Source organism: Stegodyphus dumicola, chromosome 10 (genome assembly GCF_044657685.1).
Source record: "Stegodyphus dumicola isolate Sdum_Otavi_A_Nest chromosome 10, ASM4465768v1".
NCBI classification, from domain to species: domain Eukaryota; kingdom Metazoa; phylum Arthropoda; class Arachnida; order Araneae; family Eresidae; genus Stegodyphus; species Stegodyphus dumicola.
In genome coordinates this window covers 124,182,229-124,203,742 of record NC_140777.1, presented here as the reverse complement: position 1 = coordinate 124,203,742, position 21,514 = coordinate 124,182,229, and the positions used below count along the sequence as shown (strand labels likewise).

The following is a 21,514-nucleotide window of genomic DNA, read 5'->3' as shown; positions in this document are numbered from 1 at the left end:
AACTATACATTATATTATGAATAATTTACTTGTCATAAGAATATATGAGAATCTCGTTTCAGTGCTTTACTCGGAGTCATTTCTTACACACTAGTTACGAAAAATAAACTACTTTAAATATATGTAGCTATGAATAAACTAAAAATATGTGTACATAAATCAATGCATAGATGCGAATAAATTTTAAAAATACATACATAAACCAAAACATAGTAATGAATACTCTAAAAATATACATACCTTGTAATTTTGAATTCCACGTATGTACATTCAACCACCACCAGCGTTTTTATAGATGATGGTAAAAAAAGGCTGACGCACTTGCGCTGAAATGGTTTGCATTGATTGGCTGTAACACGTTGCCAGAAAATGGTGAAAACTTGAACCGTTCTCGTAGTTTTCACCATTTATCGGTGCTGTTAAAAAAACAAGAGAGCCATGTTTTGATTCATCCTCGAATGTTTAACCATTAAATGGTGCAACACTGTACTGAAATTTTTTACAGTTCAGCAGTGGCGTAGCTAGGGTGGGGCAAGGGGGGACATCCGTCCCCGGGCGCAGCATCCAGGAGGCGCCAAATTGATGATACACATTTCAGAATGAAATGTTTTCCATTCTTGGAACACAGAAAGGGGCGCAAAATCTTAAGGTGTTCCCGGGCGCTGAAAACCTTAGCTACGCCTGTGCAGTGCAGTTTGCGGATTACCAGTTCATGGCAACTCTCACTCAAGCACACTCAATGCTTTGCGTTAAAGCAGGGGTTCCCAACCCTATACCCGCAGGCACCATATGGTTCCCGCCGATCGTTTAACGCGTGCCCGCCCCTGTGCGATCAGAATAAAAATGTTTTAGTTTTCAATAAAACTCTATGTGAAAGTTTTTTTTAATTTTTAATGAAATAGAAATTGCGTCCAACACAGATACCAGCACAAAGCGAACTGCGACTAGTCTCTTTCTTTAATTATTTCTATTATTCTGATTTCAGACAGCTCTGAATATTGGCGGAACCGATTGTCTGGACTATGCAAGGTGTTGCTGTATTTGTGTAAATGCTAGGGATAAATACTATTTTTCAACAAACACAAAATGCAATTTCGAAATAATATTTATATAATATTTCGAAATAATATTTTCCCTATCGACTTTATAAATAGAGAAAAAAATCAGAAAATATTTTCCTCAGTGTTATAGGCTTTCTAATCTGCATTTAGTACACGTAGTAAATTCATTGAAATTCCCATATCGTTCCTCGATATCCAGAATAATTTTAAAACCTTTTGGGAAAAAAATTTTCCTTTTACTCTGCTTTTCTCGGTTGAAGCTTTTACTAAGAAATACTATTTTAGAACTTATAAAAGTCTATCCTGAAAAGTTAAAAGTAGCCGTAACAGTAGAAGCTCTTCCTCCTACTAAGGTTGGTGTGGAAAGACTCTTCTCAGCTCTGAAATTTATCAAATCGGATCTATGGCCCTCCAACAAAGATCTTGTCGAAGCTGTACTGTTTCTTAGAAATAACTAATGCCAGTTTTTCTATTTCATAATAAATGCCAATTAATATAAATAATTTGCTATGCCATCAATTTTGTTTCTGTAGCATCTATTACTTCTTTTATATTAAAAAAATAAGCTGTAACCCATGTGTATATGTTTACACACACACACACACACACACACACACACACATATATATATATATATATATATATATATATATATATATATATGAGGGAGTCGGAGTCTTGAAAATTCCAGGGTCGGAGTCAGTCATTTTCCCTATCGACTCCACAAGCCTGTGTAGAAGGACCAATGTTTCAAAGAAGTGATGCATTAATGCTAAGCCTACCCCAGCCTTCAGGTTTAGTCTCATGCAACCGTCAACCGTTTTATTCTTTTAACTATTTATTTATTTTTGTCAGAACATATCATGTACTCTCACAAACATTTACAAACTATTAATATTTTAAGTTTCGGTGCTAATTTCGTAAGTTTGCAGTCTCCTTTTATTGCTGGCTTTGCAATAGATACGGAAGGAATCGAAAAAATTGCTTGACTGCTCTCTGCTGGTAATTACCTTCACGTGGACAAAACATCAGTTGAATAAACAAGGCATTGCAGCAAAACATAACTGATATTGCAATGTTGTTGTTGACTTACGTGTCTTATATGATAAGCCACTAGTTGTGCTGAAAATGTTTCCAAGAAGAAGATAAAGTGACGATATTTTAAAAAACAGAAAATTGGTTTCTATATTTTGGATACATTCAATACTATATTTTGGATGCATTCGGGGTACTGTTTTGGCATTAACAGTGATTATATTATTTAATGTATAGGCAGGTTATTGTTCGTTATTAATATACAACCGTATTACCACGTTTTGTTATCAATGCATGAATCACTATATCTGTGACTAAATATTCTATAAACATATTGCTGTGTTTTATTACAAATGCACGAATTGTTCTATTTGTAATTAAATTTTTAAATTAAGTTCTAATTTTAAGATTTGGTAGAATGAAAAATTATATGTGAGAATTTTTTACTGTGGAGGATGTAGGCGCCTGAAAGTCCAGAGTCCTCTTATAATACTTAATATATTCAGCAGTGGTAGTTTGGGTTTACACACATTTCTAAATTTAAGATAACGAAAGTTAGTTTTAGACACACAAAAGCAGATCTAAATAAAATGGGCAGTTAAAAAAGAAATAATATTCTCTTAAGCATATTTAATTTGCACTAGATATAAATACGCTCAATACTATATAATACTAGGCGTTTCTTATTAAGAGACGCAGATAGAAGGGAGTAGGTCACCAGAATTTCACAACTGGGCGTATTGGTATAACTCCGCCTCACTAATTGTGCAATTCCTCCCAAAGTTCACGAGAGAACACCTAGGGGAGCATTCTGAGGGTCTTTTAGCCCTCCTCTCCTACCGCCAACATCTTGAACGGACTTTCAGTTTATAGAGTATTTTTCCCTCCTTCCTAGCGTGCCTTCGTGGTGTGGTGGTTCTACACATTGGGCCGGTATTCCAGAGGTCCGTGGTTTGATTCCCGGCGAAGGCGATTGCTCTTTTTTCATTTTGCCTGCTTCCAAAATACTTAATGTCTCTACAGTGGCGCCCGAACTAAAAGGGTGTTGGATGAGGATTCTCCTCACCCAGGATTTGGCTATTGGGTCCCCTAAAAACCCCAGTCGCCCTTTAAAAGGGGGAGTATATAAGGTATTTCTCCCGCCATTCAAGCGTGCCTTCGTGATGTGGTGGTTCTGCACGCTAGGTCGGTATTCCATTGGTCCCTTGGCTCGATTACCGGCGAAGGCGATTGCTCATTTTTCATATTGCCTGCTTCCAAAATATCTAATGTGTCTACAAAGTTCACTGTGCTTTTTAAGTGCCTCACTGCCGCAGGTATAATACGCTCACTAACCGCTGAACTAGTTGAACGGTACTCCTTATTAACAAGTAATTTATTCTAGAAATATTTCTATGGTAAAAAATCCTGAATGGGGAGGGTATGCTCATCAGGAAATGGTTATGAGTCTTTCTACAACAAGTTTTTTTTTTTTTTTTTTTTTTTTTTTTTTTAAAAAAACACTAAAAGTTAACGCAGATAATGAAACTCGCAATTTATTTTACAGAAAACGACTTTATTTATTACACTGAATATTTGTGCAACGCAAAGGACCAAAGAGGAAAGGGCCACTAACAAAGAGGTTCATGGCTAAAGCCATAAGATCTTTTTTTCTTTCTTTCAAATTTTTATTTTCAGTTAAACGCTTCATATATATTTGAGTATTACGCCATCTAAACTCCCATGAAAGGCTTCGGGCCACCCATCTATCCTTGTTTACCACCATCGTTCTAGAGGCAAATGAATAAATTTGCGTAAATTTGTTGAAACTGGCCCGTGGAGTTTGAAAGATGTTGGATTTACTGTGATGAATCACTCCTTAGGAAACGTAATTTATTGACATTTATTTTCAAATAAAAAGTGACTTCGATTGGATATACCTACTTGAAGCTATAAGTTTTTCCAAAATTATTTTATTTCTATTTCGTTTCTAAATTTGCATGTATGTGTTTCTGTCTTGCAGAAGAATTCTGGGCGCTGTTATGCAGAGCATCACCTACAAGGAGTTCCTTCCTCTGCTTTTAGGATCGAATGTAATGTTTACTTATAAGTTATGGCTCAATATTTCGCAAGAAAATTCCACTCAGAATCCGAATATTTTCATTGAATTTAATACAGCTGCATTCCGTCTGCACAACTTAATTAATACAATTGTCGGTGAAAATTCTACATCAAACAGCAAACTTCTGATGAGAGATACTTATGCGATACATAAGCCAATTCATGAAGGACGCATTGGAACTCTTCTGGATGGAGCTACGAAATGCCCAGCCCATAAATTTGGCAGATGGATGGTGGATGATGTTACTAAGTATATGTATAGGTAAATACGAAATGCATGAATTTTCAACGGTGAATTTTAAAGTTTATAAGTTATTAAGGATATTTGCATTTGTGTTTCCTAAGGAATGGTTGCAAAATATTTAATATTATGTATTTCTTCCCAGGAAAGTTGGTACTTCCTTTGGTTTGGATATAGCAAGTACAAATATCCAGAGAACAAGGGATCACGGCATACCTCCATATATTCATCTGCTATCCTATTGCAACGATAATAAAATTAATATAAATAATTTCGATGATCTCATTCAAGTAATGGATTCAGATAACGTAGAGCTATTGAAGCAAAATTATAAGTAAGTACTTAACATTTGTTTCATGCAGCTTAAAATTTTATTACTTTTTTCCATAGATTATACCTTTAAATCATTTCCTAAACGCAAACAGACAAATTGCAATCCTCATTTTAGATTCTTGGACTTCGTTAGAAATTAATCTGAAAATACTTTTCAGATTTTGTGGAAATAGGTTTCAGTCCTTTACTCTGATTTGAAAATCAAATGGCTCTTATTTTTAAATTGTGCCAATTTATTTTCCGGACAAATCACAGAATCTAAGGCAGGTAAAATTTTAATCAAATTCATTTAATTAAAATACTTTTATTAAAAATGCAGTTTTAATTATCTACTTTAAAAATACAGGGCTACTATAAAAGATTCGTACATTTTGAAAACACTACATATTCAAAAGTATTACACGTACAAATATGATTGATATATGAAAATAACCACAAACTCATCAAGTTTTCTGCACACATAATGTTTCCTATACAATGTGCATCACCTGGGTCATATGACACGTATGTCTAAACTATAGTTGAATTCGTTCCATGCATTTTGTTCCATGTATTCGTTCCATGCATTTTGCATGTCATCCTGTCAATGATCCTCACTGCAGCATTGATTAGTTCCCTGAGCTTCATTAGTTTCCAAAGTCCTTAATGCCCTCAAAGAAAGAAGTTACAAGGCTAGGAGGAGAAGTTACAAATGACGTGGAGGGGCAAGGAAACAAAGCGTGGTTATATGCTGGACCTCTACTCATATCTCTCTGTACTAATTACTGCTACTCGTCTACTTTCAAACTTTACCGCGACATCGGGTTTTTCCATGCAATAAGTTTGTCAGTTTTGCTCAATATAAACTTGGTGAGTTCTTCAACCCTAATTTGATGTTTATAACAAACAGTTCTGCTTCTAATTTCGCCCTATCTCTCGCCAAGGGATGGCTTTAAGCAACTTGTAATTCTCGCTGCCTCCTTCTCCTAATAACAATTTACAAATCCATTTGTATCAGCTCAGTACCTGCCCTCGCAGTGCGGCGGTTACTCTGGTGACTTTTTGTACTACCGCAGTCAGAGAATCCAACTGTTCAAAAAAGGTCACTACCGAACTTGCGCCAACAATTGTAACTGCTGGTTCCATTGATGCTCGAAATTGTATGTACGATGGATCCAAATTCTTCCATGGAAGTTTCTGGTGCCGGTGAAATGTGCAATCTTGGGGAAAGCACTAAATGTTGCCTTGTTTTACGACATGATTTGTACTTTTGTTTGGGCGCTCCTTGTAGGGTTTGGATTGCTTTCAAAGCATGAACTATTTCCAAACTCCTAAAAGACGTAAAGCGAATTATCGCTGATTCTGAGGTAACTACAGACACTTGAAAAGTTTTAGATTTGCTGATATTCTAGAAATAATGTAAGAAAAAAATAAATCAGGGTAAGCGCTTCAGAACATTTATTTTAAATGCATTATAATTCTAATTTGAAACCAATTAAATGACATTTTATGCAACTGATCATCAAAATACAGTTTTTAATTAAAAAAAAGGGCAAACCTTTGATTTTGTTGGTATAATTTTGAAAAAAACTGTTTTTAAACTTGAACAATTATACCTAATAAAATACAATCCAAAATTTCATATTACAGATCTTTTTTGTTTAATGAAACAATAAATTAAATTTAGTTTACAAATGACCAAGAAGTGACACTGCAACTAAAACATGGCATTGGAGGGAGGGCACAGTCAGATAATTTATTTTCGGTGTATTTGAAGCAAAACGTACTAAGCATTTTATGAGCAGAGAGTCATGAACAACTAACTACTCAGTACTCTCATGTTATCTTTATTTTATGAACGAAATTTGCCCATAAAGCTATAATGGTTGAAATAGATGTGTAAAGTGAAATTTTTATTGACAAAATTTTAATATATTTTTGTATTTCAGGGATGTTGCAGATATTGATGCATGGGTGGGAATGTATATGGAGCACAATAACGAAAATGCAATTCTGCCTCCTACTGCAGCTTGTATAGTTGCTACCCAGTTCAAAAATATCAAGAATGGGGATAGATTCCTTTTTATAAACAGACATCTTCCGACATCTTTTACATTAGGTAAGGTAATAAAGAGACCTGGAAGAAAAAAATTAAGTATATTATTTTGATATGAAATAATTATTATCTTGCCCGGTAACATATGTGTAGTATAATTACTTTAATGTATGTGTTACCGGCAATGTATGAAAGGCGCAATTTTATAGAATACATAAGCCAGTGATTCTGAACTTTTTTTTTTTTTTTTTTTTTTTTTTTTTTTTTAGTCACAACAAACTTTTAACGATTTCAAAATTTGGCGGCACACAAAGAAAAAGATAAATTTTAAAAGTTGTTTACTTACTTATAGTACCCTGTGTAAAACAGTTTATGATAATAATTTTGAATGTAAAATAAAATAATATGTACTACTTAAACAGTAGTACGTTTATTAAGGGATTAAATACAAGTTAATAATAAGAATACTTTTAATGAGAAATTTGAGCTTGATGTTTTTTGATAATTTCATTTATATTTGGTCTTAAAATGACAATGCTGCTCTCATATCGTCTTCTACATTTAACAGCCTCGATTTGTTTTTCGTTTTTATGTTGGTTAATACTGAAAATCTGAATTCACACAAATAAGATGCAGAAAATTGTAATAATACTTTTAAAGCTTTTTCGGCCATCATAGGTTAATCGCATCTAATGTTAATCCAAAATGAATTAATTGATTCTTCCAAGTATTTTAAAATTAAATATCGATTATTAGAAAGCTAAATTAGTTCTTTCTATTCATTCAAAGTTCATTCAAATATAGAAATATTTATTAGCCTGATCGCTAACGTTATCATTATTATCATAATTAAGCTTTCTTCTTTTTAACCATATATCCATTTTCAGAAGGTTTTTGTTAACATAAAAATAATGTTATCAAAATATTATTAAAAAAAGGCCGAATCAAATATTACCTTTGAATACGTTTTATTCAAGTTTGAGAACACAATACCGCAAAGCAAATTTGTATATATAATTTTATAAATAGAACAACACAGCAAGCAAATAAATAGTAAACTGAGCCACATATGCAAATTTGAATGAGTGAAGAGGCGCAATAGAACCTACTACGAAACTTCTTAAGAATCCCCAAAGTTCAAAATAAGTTCTTGGTTCTTGCTCCCAAGGTTCTTGCAAAAATAAGGATTAACAAATGGCCCTTGTCTCAGGACGTACAAAAAAGCCTTCACTTGGGCTTGAACTCAAAGTACTAAGAAAATCCAACTTAACTAATGCTTAACTAAAAGGATATAGCCGAAGATATCAAAATTCTACAGGAGTTGGCCCCTAAATGTTAACTAAACGGCGAAGCTATCAAGGAACTAAAATACGGTCGAGCGTAGAGAGAGCGCAGACAAAAGGCGAACGCACACTAGTCAGAATCTCTGTCTCTCTAACGAAGTCAGTGGAACTTCTACTTAAGTATCGCTCTTCCTTCATTTGCGTTAAGCGCGATTCTAAAAACACACTCTGGCAGGAATTTGTAAGCTGAAATTAGAAGGAACAAAAAAGTAGTTTTAACTAAAGATAACTGTTAAAAACTTAGCTTAAACCTTACAGCCTATTATCGAACTTGTGCATTAATATATTATGAACCCGTAAACACGCCACCACATCACGGACCATTAGTCAGGAAATGGGCATGTTTGCAGCACGCCCAGTATCAGCTCGTAAGGTGCGTCGACGTTTGCAGCAGCGTGGCCTATCAGCAGGGTGACTATTACTTTGGTTTTCTTTGAACATGCAGCATAGAGAGAGACGGTGACAATTCCGTTTTTTCAAACGAGTCTCATTTCTACGTGCAGTATTATGATGGATTTCTGGAATGCCCAAGGAGACCACACGTACCCTGCTTGCATTCGATATCCACATAGGGTCTCTGCACCTGTTGTGATGGTTTGGGCAACCATTGGGTACACGACACGCACATCTCTGGTTCGGATCGACGGTAATTTAAACGCAGATGGGTACGTTTCTAACGCCTTCTGTCGAGTGGTTGTATCCTATCTTCGAGGCCTGCCAAATGCTATCTTCCAACAAGCTAATACAAGACCACATGTTGAATATTGTGGTCTGATCTTCTTCGATACACAGCGTCAGTTTGAATGCTTAGCAGACATTAGTATTCTACTGATGCCCTGGCCTGCACGGTCTTCAGATCTGTCATCCACTGAAAACATCTGGCCATGGGTTGCTGAGAGACTGGTCTGCCACCCCTCTTCAGCTAACACGGTTGATGAAGTGTGACATAGACTTGAAGCAGCATGGAATGAGTTGCCCATTTCTGTCATTCAAGCCCAGTTTGACTCCATGCTTAATGGAGTAAGGACCATTTTAGCTGCCAGGGGTGGCAGTTGTTTCTACTAATTTCGCACCCCTATGAACCTCCAAAATGCTTACAAACTTATTCGTTTTGTCCTCATGCCATGCTGTTTACGTACAATAAATATCATTTTTGTATTTGCTTTCCTTCATGGTGTTGCAATTTTAATGACCAGCAGTGTAATATTCAGCTGAAATTTATATAATCACTTTAATCATACCTCATATTTGTCCCTGCAACTAACATTAAATTTTAATTTCAGATCAGATAAGATCTATCTACCATATGTCGCTTTCTAGACTAATTTGTGACAACACTGATGTGAAAGAGATGCAAAAAAATGCCATGCTTTTTCCAAGCGATGAGTAAGTATAATTTTAATTTTAAAATCAAATACACTATTGATTCGAAATCTGTGTAATAGAAACCCTACCTAGTGGTATATGGCAAAATAATTATAAGAAAACTTTTTTGTTTTCTTCTTCGATAGGCTTTAAAATATATTTTACTTAAAAATAGTTAAGATTTTATTTTCTCTTAAAAACTAAGCTGTCAGTTTCTTTACAATTTGATATTATATATGTTTTTTAATAGAATCTTTGCATAACTTTCGGAGTATTGCGTTATGTTATTTTAACATACATTCTTTACGCATTAGCAAGAATTGCCACTGCATGAAAAATTACAATGCTCTACATTAGTGATTTAGGACATAAATAAGCAATGGCCTTAGTAGTCACCGAAATCCTTCGAATTAATTTTAGCAAACTTCCTAACTCTGTTGTACAATTCCGCAGCACCGATGAGTTAACGGCAGTAATTGCAGGTCACTAATGATCAGTATACAGATCTCAGATGACAGACTAGTGAAAATTATAGTAACTGGTGTTAATGTCTAATTTTATTTTATAAATTTATCTAAATTTGCACACCTACGTGATGACGTCCAATGACCAATATTTAACTGTTTACTCAACTGAATCGTCCCACACATTGCTTTGACCACCAGTGACCATTAATTCGAAGGCCATTTGTGATATCTGATTTGATGGGCATCGCTGATCTTTGGTTAAATTTTATTTTAAAAGATCTATGTAATTTTCAGATCCCTGTACTGCTGACGTAAGGGCCGATTGCTGGCGAATCTTAAACCACCTGTGAGTAACTGTTTTGACAGGTTCCGGTGTATTTCAGTTTCATTATATGTATATACAGCAGGGTTCCCTTTAATTTTTAAAACTTTATTTTAAATCAAATGACTTTCCTATTAAGCCTCATTTCATTTCCCTGCCACAAGGCAAACTTTCCCCTTCCGCGATATAAAAATTAGTTCGAAGATGGAATTATCTAATGGAAGGTTTTGGAGGGTGAAATCAAAGCGTTTTCTGCCTGCTTGAAGGCCACTTTGCTAACTTGATTCTCTAGCGATTAGAATACTGCGGCGTTGAGTTATTCTTATCATTAGGGTGAACGCTAGCTTGCGTAATAGTTAAACTATGAAGCCGTTAGACTATACTTAATCATTAAACAAACTTAAGTTTATTCATTACCTTTATGTTTAAACCAAAAGTGTTGGCTTCTCTAAGCACGAGTTGGTGCAGCTGTTTAATTTGAGTTAAGAAAAGTGTTCCATATACCCTTCTAATGATTCAAATCTCTGAACTGAAAGTATTTTAGTACTTCAAAAGACTTGGTGATTATTCACTATTTAGTCTTTCAACGCATACATTTTATGCTGGGTAAGAATACACGACATTACTATATATATATTATAAGAAAAGTTGTAAGAACAATACTTAAAAGACCTATTTTGGTCAAAACGTTTTGAGCATTGTGCTGCAAAATTAAGGAAATGAGAAGATAAATTTTAGTAAGCTCGCCAAAAAGTTACCAAAAGCTGTGGCTCCAAGAAAACTCCAATATAAGCATATACAGTAGTTATGAAAAGTGTGAAAATGGAAAAAAATGTATATTTACAAGTTCGATAGCTTTGTTCGATGTTCATTTAGAAATTCCCCTTGAAAAGCCAGAATGGACCTCGAATTGGGCTAATTAACCATTTTCCGCTTTTTAATTTTAATATATTTTTTGCTTTTTACATTGTTCAATCGATTAATATTTTAGTGTGTTTTTTAATTTACTTTTTATTTCGCATATAGCCTTTTATTTTACCTCATTCAATTGATTTGTTTTTTATACTGTGTTAAAATTTCCGAAAATGTTTAGCGACAAAATAATTATAAGAAAACCTTTTTGTTTTCTTCTTCTTTTTATAAATCGAACTTGTAAATATACAATTTTTTTTTCCATTTTCACACTTTTCATAACTACTGTATATGCTTATATTGGAGTTTTCTTGGACCCACAGCTTTTGGTAACTTTTTGGCGAGAAATATATATATATATATATATGTATGTATATATATATTATCCTTGTCTGAGATAAATTGGGAAACAGAGAAATTCCCGCCGCCCAGTGTTTTGCTTCATTAGGTTAATTCTGGCAAGGAAATCTGCGGTGATGGACTTTTTTGAAGTTTAGATGATGACTTTGCAGCTGAAAGTTAACCTCATTAAGTTTAGTAAACGAATCTGTTAAATAAGCAGTGCTTGGTTTTCAATTGATTAAATTTTCTTTTAAAATGGGATCTTTAGTATCCCAAAATTCTAAAAGAATCTCTAAAAGTAAAATAAGTCTTGTCAAACAAAAGCCTGTTGACAATCAGCGTACTTCAGTATGAAGGAGTAATGGATGAAAGTTCACATCAGTTTCTTCACACAATTGTGCAAATAACTTGAAATTGGAAGCTTTGCTCTGAATTTTGTTTACTGCGTTAATGACGAACTGATAAGAGATTGATGCAATTTGCCACTCAGATTTTTAGCAATTAAATGTTTTCTGTGGATGACGCAGTGATTGCAAAATCCTAGGGTTCATTTTGTTTTAAAATGGCTTATAAAACCACGATAGAGCTCAAACAGTGAAGGTGCTCCATCTGCTGCTGATGCCATTATATTTGATAAAGGGATCGGTTTTTTTCATGAAATATTCTCTCAAAACATTGAATATTAACCAAAACATTGAATCATTAAGATCTGTTGTCAAAATCCTCATGAAAGACAGTTTACAATCCTTCATGTATTTCGTGGTCCATAATATAACGAACGTATGCCAGTAATAGTACTTCATTACCAGACAAAGATGACATGTCCAAATGTATGAGAAATTGGTCGTTTGCAGATAGTTATACAAGAAACTTTGAACATCATCACTCATTTCATCAATACGACTTTAAACTATTTTATGTTGTTGATCAGAGGCATTTTTTAGTATATTATATACAGGCTGGTGTAGAACAGGTTTAAAAATCTCTTCAATGGCTGGCAATATTAGTTGTTCTCCGATGTATGCGGCTTTCCCTATTTTGCTAGAAATAGTGAGATACGTAAGACTTCCGCACTTGGAGCGAAAATAATGTTCACCATGGGTCTCTTCTGAAGTTCTTGTGTCCAGTGCTTGAAAATATTTCAAATCTTTACTTGTTTTCTCAGAGTGACATCTTCTGAGATGATCTCCAGAGACATTGCTTAAAACTTTATTACATAAAAGGCACATAGGTAGAATGTTTGTCCGACAATGATGGAATGAAGCTAAACTTCAAATAATCAACTCTAAACCACCTATATATCTTTTTAGATTCAAGCATGTTTAGTAGCATTTATCGATGGACAAAAATTAAACTATTTAAACACGTCAGCTTTTCTCCGAGACAGATTCATCGATTTGAAAAATGTCTTCGGGTGTCAATAATGGAACACAACAACGTCGGAGTTAAATGTGGCTTGTATCGATACGTCGCTTCATATTTTCCAAGCATTAGAATGACATGGAAGCAAAAAGATGTGCTTGATAGCTTATAATCGTCTCGCTCTCTCCACTGCGGGGTTGTATCATGACCACACAAAAGGGAATTTATTTAGAAAGAAGGGAAACAGGAATACACTTCTGGCGCCATTTCAGCTGGAACTACTGCTGATTTGAAAGCGTGCCTTTAGAGGATTTTTTTTTTTTTTAATTTTCAGATAAGAGACTAGGAAACACAGCAAATTTTCTTCATGTGTATGGACACAATATTCAACATCCTTGAATGTGACAGGTGTGCGGTTTTCTAAATAGGTCTTGACGGCTGGTGAAGGGAGAGAAGAAACATTTCTCAGTCAACTACATTCAGCTAAATGGGAAGAATCAAAAATGGGAATGCTATCAGAAATCGTTGAAACAATCGACCATAATCCTGGGTACAATTGCAAAATCGGCTACTGCAGCCAAAATTCTTGGTAGCCATTCTTTTTAAATTTAATTTTTAATTCTTCATTTGTCGTCAGTTCTATTAGTTCTTCTTCTAACTGGAATGATCCTACTGTGTTTACATTTGAAAAAGGATCCAAAACCCAGTCTGGTATGCGCATGCTTAGAGTGTCTTGTAATCGTTCCTTGAAATCACTGTGGAGGTTTTCCAAGTGTTGACAGTAAACAAGCAAGTCGTCGTGCTTGAATGATACTGCTGATAAATTTGGGAAGTTACTGAATTCGCATCTGCCAATATTTCTTTTGTATAGTAGTAGTTTTGACACAAAAACAGCAATGCTATTTTTTTTTTTTTTGTTGTTGTTGTTGTTGTTGTTGTTGTCTTAATTCCAAGTTTAAGTCGTCGCCTTGAAGTTGGAGATTGACATCATTAAACAATTTATACAGGTTTGTCAAGTATGCAATATCGTTCTTTGATGAGATGAGGTTGTAGCGCAGTTCCGTGTCTTTGTTTCCCGGGAACTCTATAACAGACCCAAATAGATTGTAAATCGTATCAAACAAGTACCTTTTGACAGCCAGCGCACCTCTGTGTGAAGGAGCAATCGGTTGAAATCTTCATCACTGGCAATGCAAACCTGACTAAATAATCTGTCGTTCAACGAGTTACTTCTGATTTTATTAACTGCTTTGATAACATATTGCAATGATGTATGGAGGCGTTCACTCAGATTTTTCGCAACCAAATGCTGGCGATGAATTACGCAATGCACAGCAAGCACGTCCGGAACTTTTATTTTTTAAGCACATTTATGAAGCCCTGTCATAGCCGGTGCGCCATACGTAGCAACTGAAAAAATATTAAAAGGAATTTCATTTTCGTTACAAAACTTTTCCAGTGTATTGAAAATGGTTTCCCTTTTTGCATCTGTTTCTAAATTGTTAGCAAACAATAGTTCTTGGCATATTTTTCTCATCTTTACTAAACCTCACATATGACAAAAACAATGCTTCATTGGTTTGTAAAGTGGACTCATCCAGCTGAATTTAAAATTGACAAGTCTGCAAATTACAATGATTCTTCAATGTTTTCAGCCATCTCATTAATTCGTCTTTGCAAAGAACTATTGCTCAAAGGTATTATTTTTCGGATAATATCTAGAGCACAGCGGTTATTACTTCTTTTCCTGCTGGTAAAATTAAATCTTCCCCTATAGTATGTGGTTTGCCCGTTTTAGTAATCAACAATGAGATATTGCACTAAGCTCGAAGTTTGTTATTGTCTTGCTTACAAACTTATGAAGAAAGTTTTGATACAGTTGAATGAATTTCCTACTTCTAGTTCATGGCTTGAAAATAGGTCACATCTTTGTCTTTCTTATTCGGGAGTATTATATTAAAATTATGTTGAAGCTTAGAAGGCTAGAAGGAAGAAATTTTGTATATAGGACTGCTATAACATATAAATGTGCACCTCCCATTTTGGTTGCAGTCGACGGCACCAAAAGTATATAAATATACGTATCTATATATTTACTCAGTTACTCGGCTCAGTGTCTTTTTTCTTCTATGTTTGTAAATTGTGAATTTGTTGCTTTACAAATGATTGAATTATGTTGTTTTTATCTTCCGGTTAAGGTTTTTATGCCTTTAGATAATCTGCATGCAATTATTGCGGGATTATCAACAATTAAAATGTTTTTTAAGTGTGGCTAAACCTCATTTTTGTTTAGCATAGAAGCCATATTTGTTTACATTTGAAACTTAGCAGAATCGTGGATTTCTTGCCAATCTAGAGAAACTAAGCTTTGCAACAGCAGATTAATGTCTTCTTTTATTTTTTTGGATTAAATTATGCTTAATTCATTCTGGAATTATTATAAAGTTTGTTTTTGAGTAGAAACTGTAATTTTAATTGTAAAAATTGTTTTCATAATTGGTATTTTACGTTTTTCTATATCTTTAAATTTTTAATGAAAATATTTTGAATTTTTATGTATTTTTGCCTTGCCGTGAAGGGAGAACTGAATTAATTAATAACGCATGCGGCGCTGAATCGTCTGTGAAAAAATCTTTCTTTTTCATTTATTTAATTTTTTTTTACACATCGTTTTAGATTTATTACTGAATTTGAATACAACATGTAGTAATTCTTCAGACGATATAATTTGTGTGCGCTCTGAGTTATAAAATGAATGAGATGTAACGCTGCTGAACCTAGCGCCAAAGTGTCGCGATTGTAGATAAATATAGTGAACTTTAAACAGTACATTTATTCTATTGTGGTTTATGCGCTATCGACGAAGCAGATTTAAAATTCATTAAATGTTAATTCAATATGTTTAAATGAAATGTAGGAAAATCGCGTATAATTTAATATTTCGTACAAGAAAATCATGTGGTGTACACATCAGATTTTTTATTAACAGGCTTTGTTAACTTTACCTGCGTTTATAAATGAAATATTTCACTGAAATTGGATGATTTGAAAATTTTTTAATTCAAATCTAAAATTAAAAATTTTTATATCATCCAAGTTAATGTAGATCTGAATGTAATGGAATATTTAATTTCAAGTTCATCCACTTCCCGAACTACAAAAATATGTGATTTTCGAACAGGTGATAAAAATGATTAAAATACATACAATAACAAAAATTAACCAATATTGATTCTAGTTCAGTTTTCCTACCCCTTCAAATATTTATAAACAACTAAAAAAAGTAAAAATTTCAACAAAATCTATTGATGTATTTTTTAAAAGGCAGAATTTTATATAAATTATCAATAAAGTCTATCAGTGGCCTTTAAGAAACTTTTCATACATACTTAGTTAGCTTTATAAATAAAGTTAGGTTATTAGATTATGGTTAGTATCTCCTCTTGCGAGGTATATTTGTTTCAACTGCAATCGTACATTTGTAAAGATATTAGTTTATATTCCAGATACAGTAACAAAATTATGCTATAATTTATTAATTCTCACTGTTGCTGAGTATAAAGGCAGACACAACGTTAACCTAAGTATAACTCTTTACTAATACAAAAAAGTAATTGTTTGTACACTTCTTTTGATGTAACCTCCACTGACTAAGAAAATGTTATCAAACAATTTCAAGTTTCCAAGTTCCTCCAATATGATTTCCATTTTTTGGGTTTAAAAAAGAGAAAAAAAAATTGATCTTTAGTTCGCTTTTCCTACCCCCTAGACTAAATTATATATGTTTTTTTATATAATGTATAGGGGGCTAGGAAAGTTGAACTAAGTTTACTTCCGTTACTATATGATTAGCGTGGGTTTTTTTTTATTTTATTTTATTTTTATTTTGGTCTTTTTTAGACAATATATTTTTAATCTACCCACGCCCTTCCGTGCCTTCTCAAAGCCCCGTAATTTTTTCTGTGTCTTCTACTGTCCCCTGAATGTCTCAAACGCCCACAAGGGAACGTTATCGCCCACGTTGACAATCTAGGTTTTAAACTGATTTGAAATGTATATTCTTTTCAACTTACATTTTACAATTTGCGTAAGATTCACAGACTGCGTTTATGATTACAAAGATAAAATTTTGATTAGGTCTTGAACATTGCATTGTAATTTTCCATTGGTATGGAGGGGGGGGATAAAGAAAGCATAAAAATCAATTCCTCACTTTATTTGCACATTTATTAATTATGTGTATCTTTCTAATGAACTAGAATCCCATTTGTTCGAACTAATGGGTTGTAGCGATTTTGAACAGTATTTTGTTTCGAATAATTAGTGGTAAATATTATAGACAGATGAAAATAAAAAAAATTTGTGTACCATTGTAAATAAAGTATTATTATAGAACAGATCACTACCAAGCCAACTCTTCATTCAAATAGGCTCTCAATGATCCTCATACAGAATTTGGAATACCAGCCCAATGGAAAAAAATCTGATAATAGACTATAACAACGAATACAGCCGAAACTTAGCTGCGACATTGCGGTTCATTGCTGAGCTACACACAGATTCTATCAACAGAGGCTCTAGCCACTGTGCTGACTGATTTCATGCCCCTAGAGCCGATTCTGTCAGAGTACAGATCTCAGTCAGTGTAATAATGAGCCTGGGGATAAAAAAATGTTATAATAACAGTATAGTTAAGTTTCTATTATAACTATACATCTGTATTATTTATTTTTTAAAATAATCGCTGATCTTCTTCCGAGCTTTCTCAATGCTTATGAGCGGACATTGTGACGGAACAGTGTTTGATGAATGGTATACATATATACATATGGTATACAGAGATACAAAACGTTATTTTTTTAATAAAATATATTAGGCTTTTCAGTTGTCATTCACAAAATACCATACGTTGTATACTTTGGCGTATAATCTGTATTCTTTATTCAAAAATACAGTCTTCAAGGTTCGCACATTATACGGGTCATTCATTTTCTAATTTCAATAACTTGCGATTAGTTTCTGAAGAAAAACTGAGCATAAGGACAAAAAGAGGTAAATGAAAATACCAATGATTAAAATTCGCTATGCAACATATTATTCGGTATTTCTTTATTGTTATGCCTCCGAGTTTTTAATTGTTAAGTTGGAGCCAGGATTATTACCAAGGTCATGTTTAGTTTCCATATTATTATTCGGTATTTCTTTATTATTACGCCTCCGAGTTTTTAAGTGCCAAGTTGAAGCCAGGATTATTACCAAGGTCATGCTTAGTTTCCATATAAATTTTGTGGTCACCGTGTTTTCGCTGTTGCTTTTAAGCTGTTTCTTACAGCGATCTCGTGGTATCGTAAGCTGTCTTGGTACTGATCGGAATTTAGTTGCTCGTTCGTTTCGCCATCTATCAGAACCTCTGAAAAGTGCAACAGCGCATGAGAGACCTACAAATAATTTGATACCTATGCCTTTGAAGATTGTAAGGACCTTGGTTTGATCCTGGATCTGTTACATGGCAGTCGAATGCTATACGCAAAGGTCCTCTCGTATGGTAGGTTCTAGTGCGCGTATTGCTTTGTAGTTCGACGTTTTGATTGGCCATCGAGAGCACTTCAACGGCATCACAAAATGTTTCATCATGAGTCTTAACTTGCGAAGTTCGCCACAAAAGCTCTACAAGGTAAAACTCATGATGACGGTAAACCGCTTTTGGTTGATTTTTATTCCGCCACATAGAAGACCGCCATAGTATTTTATGTATGAGTATTTTCAGTATTTATGTATTTTTAGTATTTTATGTATGAGTTGCTGTTTCTGAATCAACAAAATGAAATTAATGGTTCACAAAAAAATGTTGCTAATCTGTTTCTTCCATTTCCCCTATTTTATATAATCACCAGCATGTGTATAAACTACCGATTCCTCAAGTACATGGTCGACGAATTTTGCCAGGAGTGTAGTTGCTAATGGTTCGGAAACTGAGAGAGAAATAATTCCTAGCATAACCCGTCAAATATTCAGTGTTATGGAAGAATAGTGCGAGCTTTGTTTTTTCCCTGTATGAACGGAATTTTGTTTATGCTCACAATTTTTTAACATCAATTATTTGCTTATTTTGTTGTCGGATTAGATGTAAGGATTCTACCTTCTTATAAAACTGTTTCTGCCAATAACTGTAGATAATAAAGTTGCTTCTTCACCTTTTAATTGACTTCAGTACCTTTTCCTAAGAGTAACAGTATTTTGAAACCTTTGATGAACCAGTTGTCAAAACGTATGCTTTCTCTTTGGTTTTAGGATTTCACTTTGCACATCAGAACTATTTCATTGATTTGAAGTTTTATTTAGTTGCTAATTTTGCCCATTCGAACGTCAAATAAAATGTATCTTTTTTGGAAGAAACGTATAGCGGCTTTCACACTTCTTGATTAATCAAGTATTTTAAACACTTTTTTGCTTGATTAATCAGGCATTTTTAAGACAAAATACGTGGCGTACTCAGAGCTCTTCTTGTGACAAGACAATTATAAATGATCATGAATTATTGACGTTAATGAGAAAAAAAGATTTCATGAGGTTTACTCGGAGCTCTATTCATCGGAAGCAAATTATGAATGATCGTGATCGGAACTACCAGCCATTGGACGATGATTTGTGTTGGTGATTTTTTGATAACTTTCTTTCAAAAATGAGGACAGTGATAATCAGGAAGTACCTGTTACTTTATATATATGTATTAATTCTTTATATAACTTTCTTTTTAAATGCTTTATATATCAAAACTCCTACCCATACACTTACGTAACTAAGTTTAAAATGTGTAGAAAAACACATATTCATCAGCCAATTTTTAAGAATTATTATATATTTTTATTACATTATCTAATTATTATTTAATAAGACATAGTCAGCAGATCAGACATAGTCAGCAGATGATTTTGATATGGTGAAAAGGTGGTCGTCTACAGAGGCGATTTCCAGAGATGTCTTGAGGAAGTGTCGTCATAAAAGGTTTATTCTATTACTACATTTCATGCATATGCGGCAAAAGAGCATATGTGCACAATGTGCGCAATGTATGCAGTATGTACGAAGACAGTTTTGTGTTCCAATCACTTATCTTCCAATGAATTATTTTTTCAATATTTTTTCGCCATCATGAACTAGAATAAACATTTCTCCCTGTAGAGACATTAGGATTTTTTTAGAAGCAGGCAAGATGAAAAATATGCAATGCCTTCGCCGGGAATCGAACCGCGGACCTCTGGAACACACCCCCAGCGTGCAGACTGCCACACCATGAAGGCATGCCAAGAAGGTGAAGAAATACCTTATATCCAATAAATCATCTTCATATCCATTCGTTGAATTTAAGATAACAGTTACTTTAGAACTTTCAAAATAATATCCTGAACAATGAATTTTACGCAGTAGAACAAGAGCGCGGTCTATCTACACTTTGCTTTTGAGCACTCCCACTGTAACTCTATATGATAATTTTTCCTTGACAAACATGATCGAACGGAGATTATACATGTCAGCACATTTTCCTTTATATTCCAAACTAAAACTTGGCATTACATGAATGCGGATCTTACATAAAATAATTTGTGCTTAAATAATTTGTATCTCAAAATTTAAAAAGAAAGTCTTTTTTATATGTATATGAGTAAATATATATTATATACACCGAACAGCCATTACAACATGATCACCCTCCATCTATAACAATGGGCTCGCCCAGGAACAAAATCACTGCACGTGCGAGACTGATATTGGAGTATATAAAGCGGTTATTCATTGTCTTTCCAAACATCTTTCACCGACTTGTGAAGGAACATCTCAGCTCGCGCGGCGGCCAATGATGAGATACCTGCACGACCAAATGCTTGGACCCCTCATTCCCAAATTTTCAACTTATGTGCCAAGTGTACTACTTGTTCTAGCTTCGCCTCTTGGCCCGGCGTTAATCGCCTTTTATCCTTAATTACGCCCCAACGCCTTAGGGCAATTATTCAAAAGCGATGATTAAAGCAACGGAGGCTGCTAAATGCCACCTAACCACTCTACTATTCCTGTTCCTGTTCATATTTAATTAAGACTCAATTATCGGAACTCTCATCTGAGGAACTATGTTTTTTGCTACTTGAAATTATCTTTGTATCTTATTAACGTTTGTGAACTCGTCTTGTGTTTGAATTATTTATTACACCACCCCACGATGTAAAATTCTGAAGTGGCAAAAAGCCACCTTACCCTTTATTTTTCACATCTTGTTTCTGTGACACCTTTACCGATATTTTTACTTCCAGGATGCCATATTTGAAGACACCTGGCAAAAAAGCCTGAAAATTCACGCAGGCTAGACCCAGTATAACAGCGGTAAATGGAATGGAAAATCTTTCCAAACATCTTAAGGAAAATCTACTTCTTTAAATTTATGCCACTGCTTTATCCCATGGCATCAGATGGCGCCACATGAACGTCACTCAAAAGATACGCCATTACTGAAGTCAGCACAGAGACTGTGAACACTACAATACGTTTAATTTATCAAGAGGATTAAAACCTCTGGCCTGGAAGGCGAACAGCAACTGCGTAA

The 21,514-nt window shown here is 34.1% G+C and overlaps 1 protein-coding gene across 2 annotated transcripts in view; it reads left to right on the top strand.

Annotated features, from left to right (window-relative positions):
* Positions 1-21,514, top strand: part of LOC118205501 (immunomodulatory peroxidase-like) — a 120,494-nt gene that overhangs the window by 88,309 nt on the left and 10,671 nt on the right. For both annotated transcript variants that reach the window (XM_085825508.1, XM_085825507.1), the window contains 4 exons: positions 4,099-4,458; positions 4,583-4,771; positions 6,699-6,868; positions 9,432-9,534. In XM_085825508.1, coding sequence (XP_085681634.1) covers positions 4,099-4,458; positions 4,583-4,771; positions 6,699-6,868; positions 9,432-9,534 — 822 coding nt within the window. The remainder of the gene's footprint in view (positions 1-4,098; positions 4,459-4,582; positions 4,772-6,698; positions 6,869-9,431; positions 9,535-21,514) is intronic.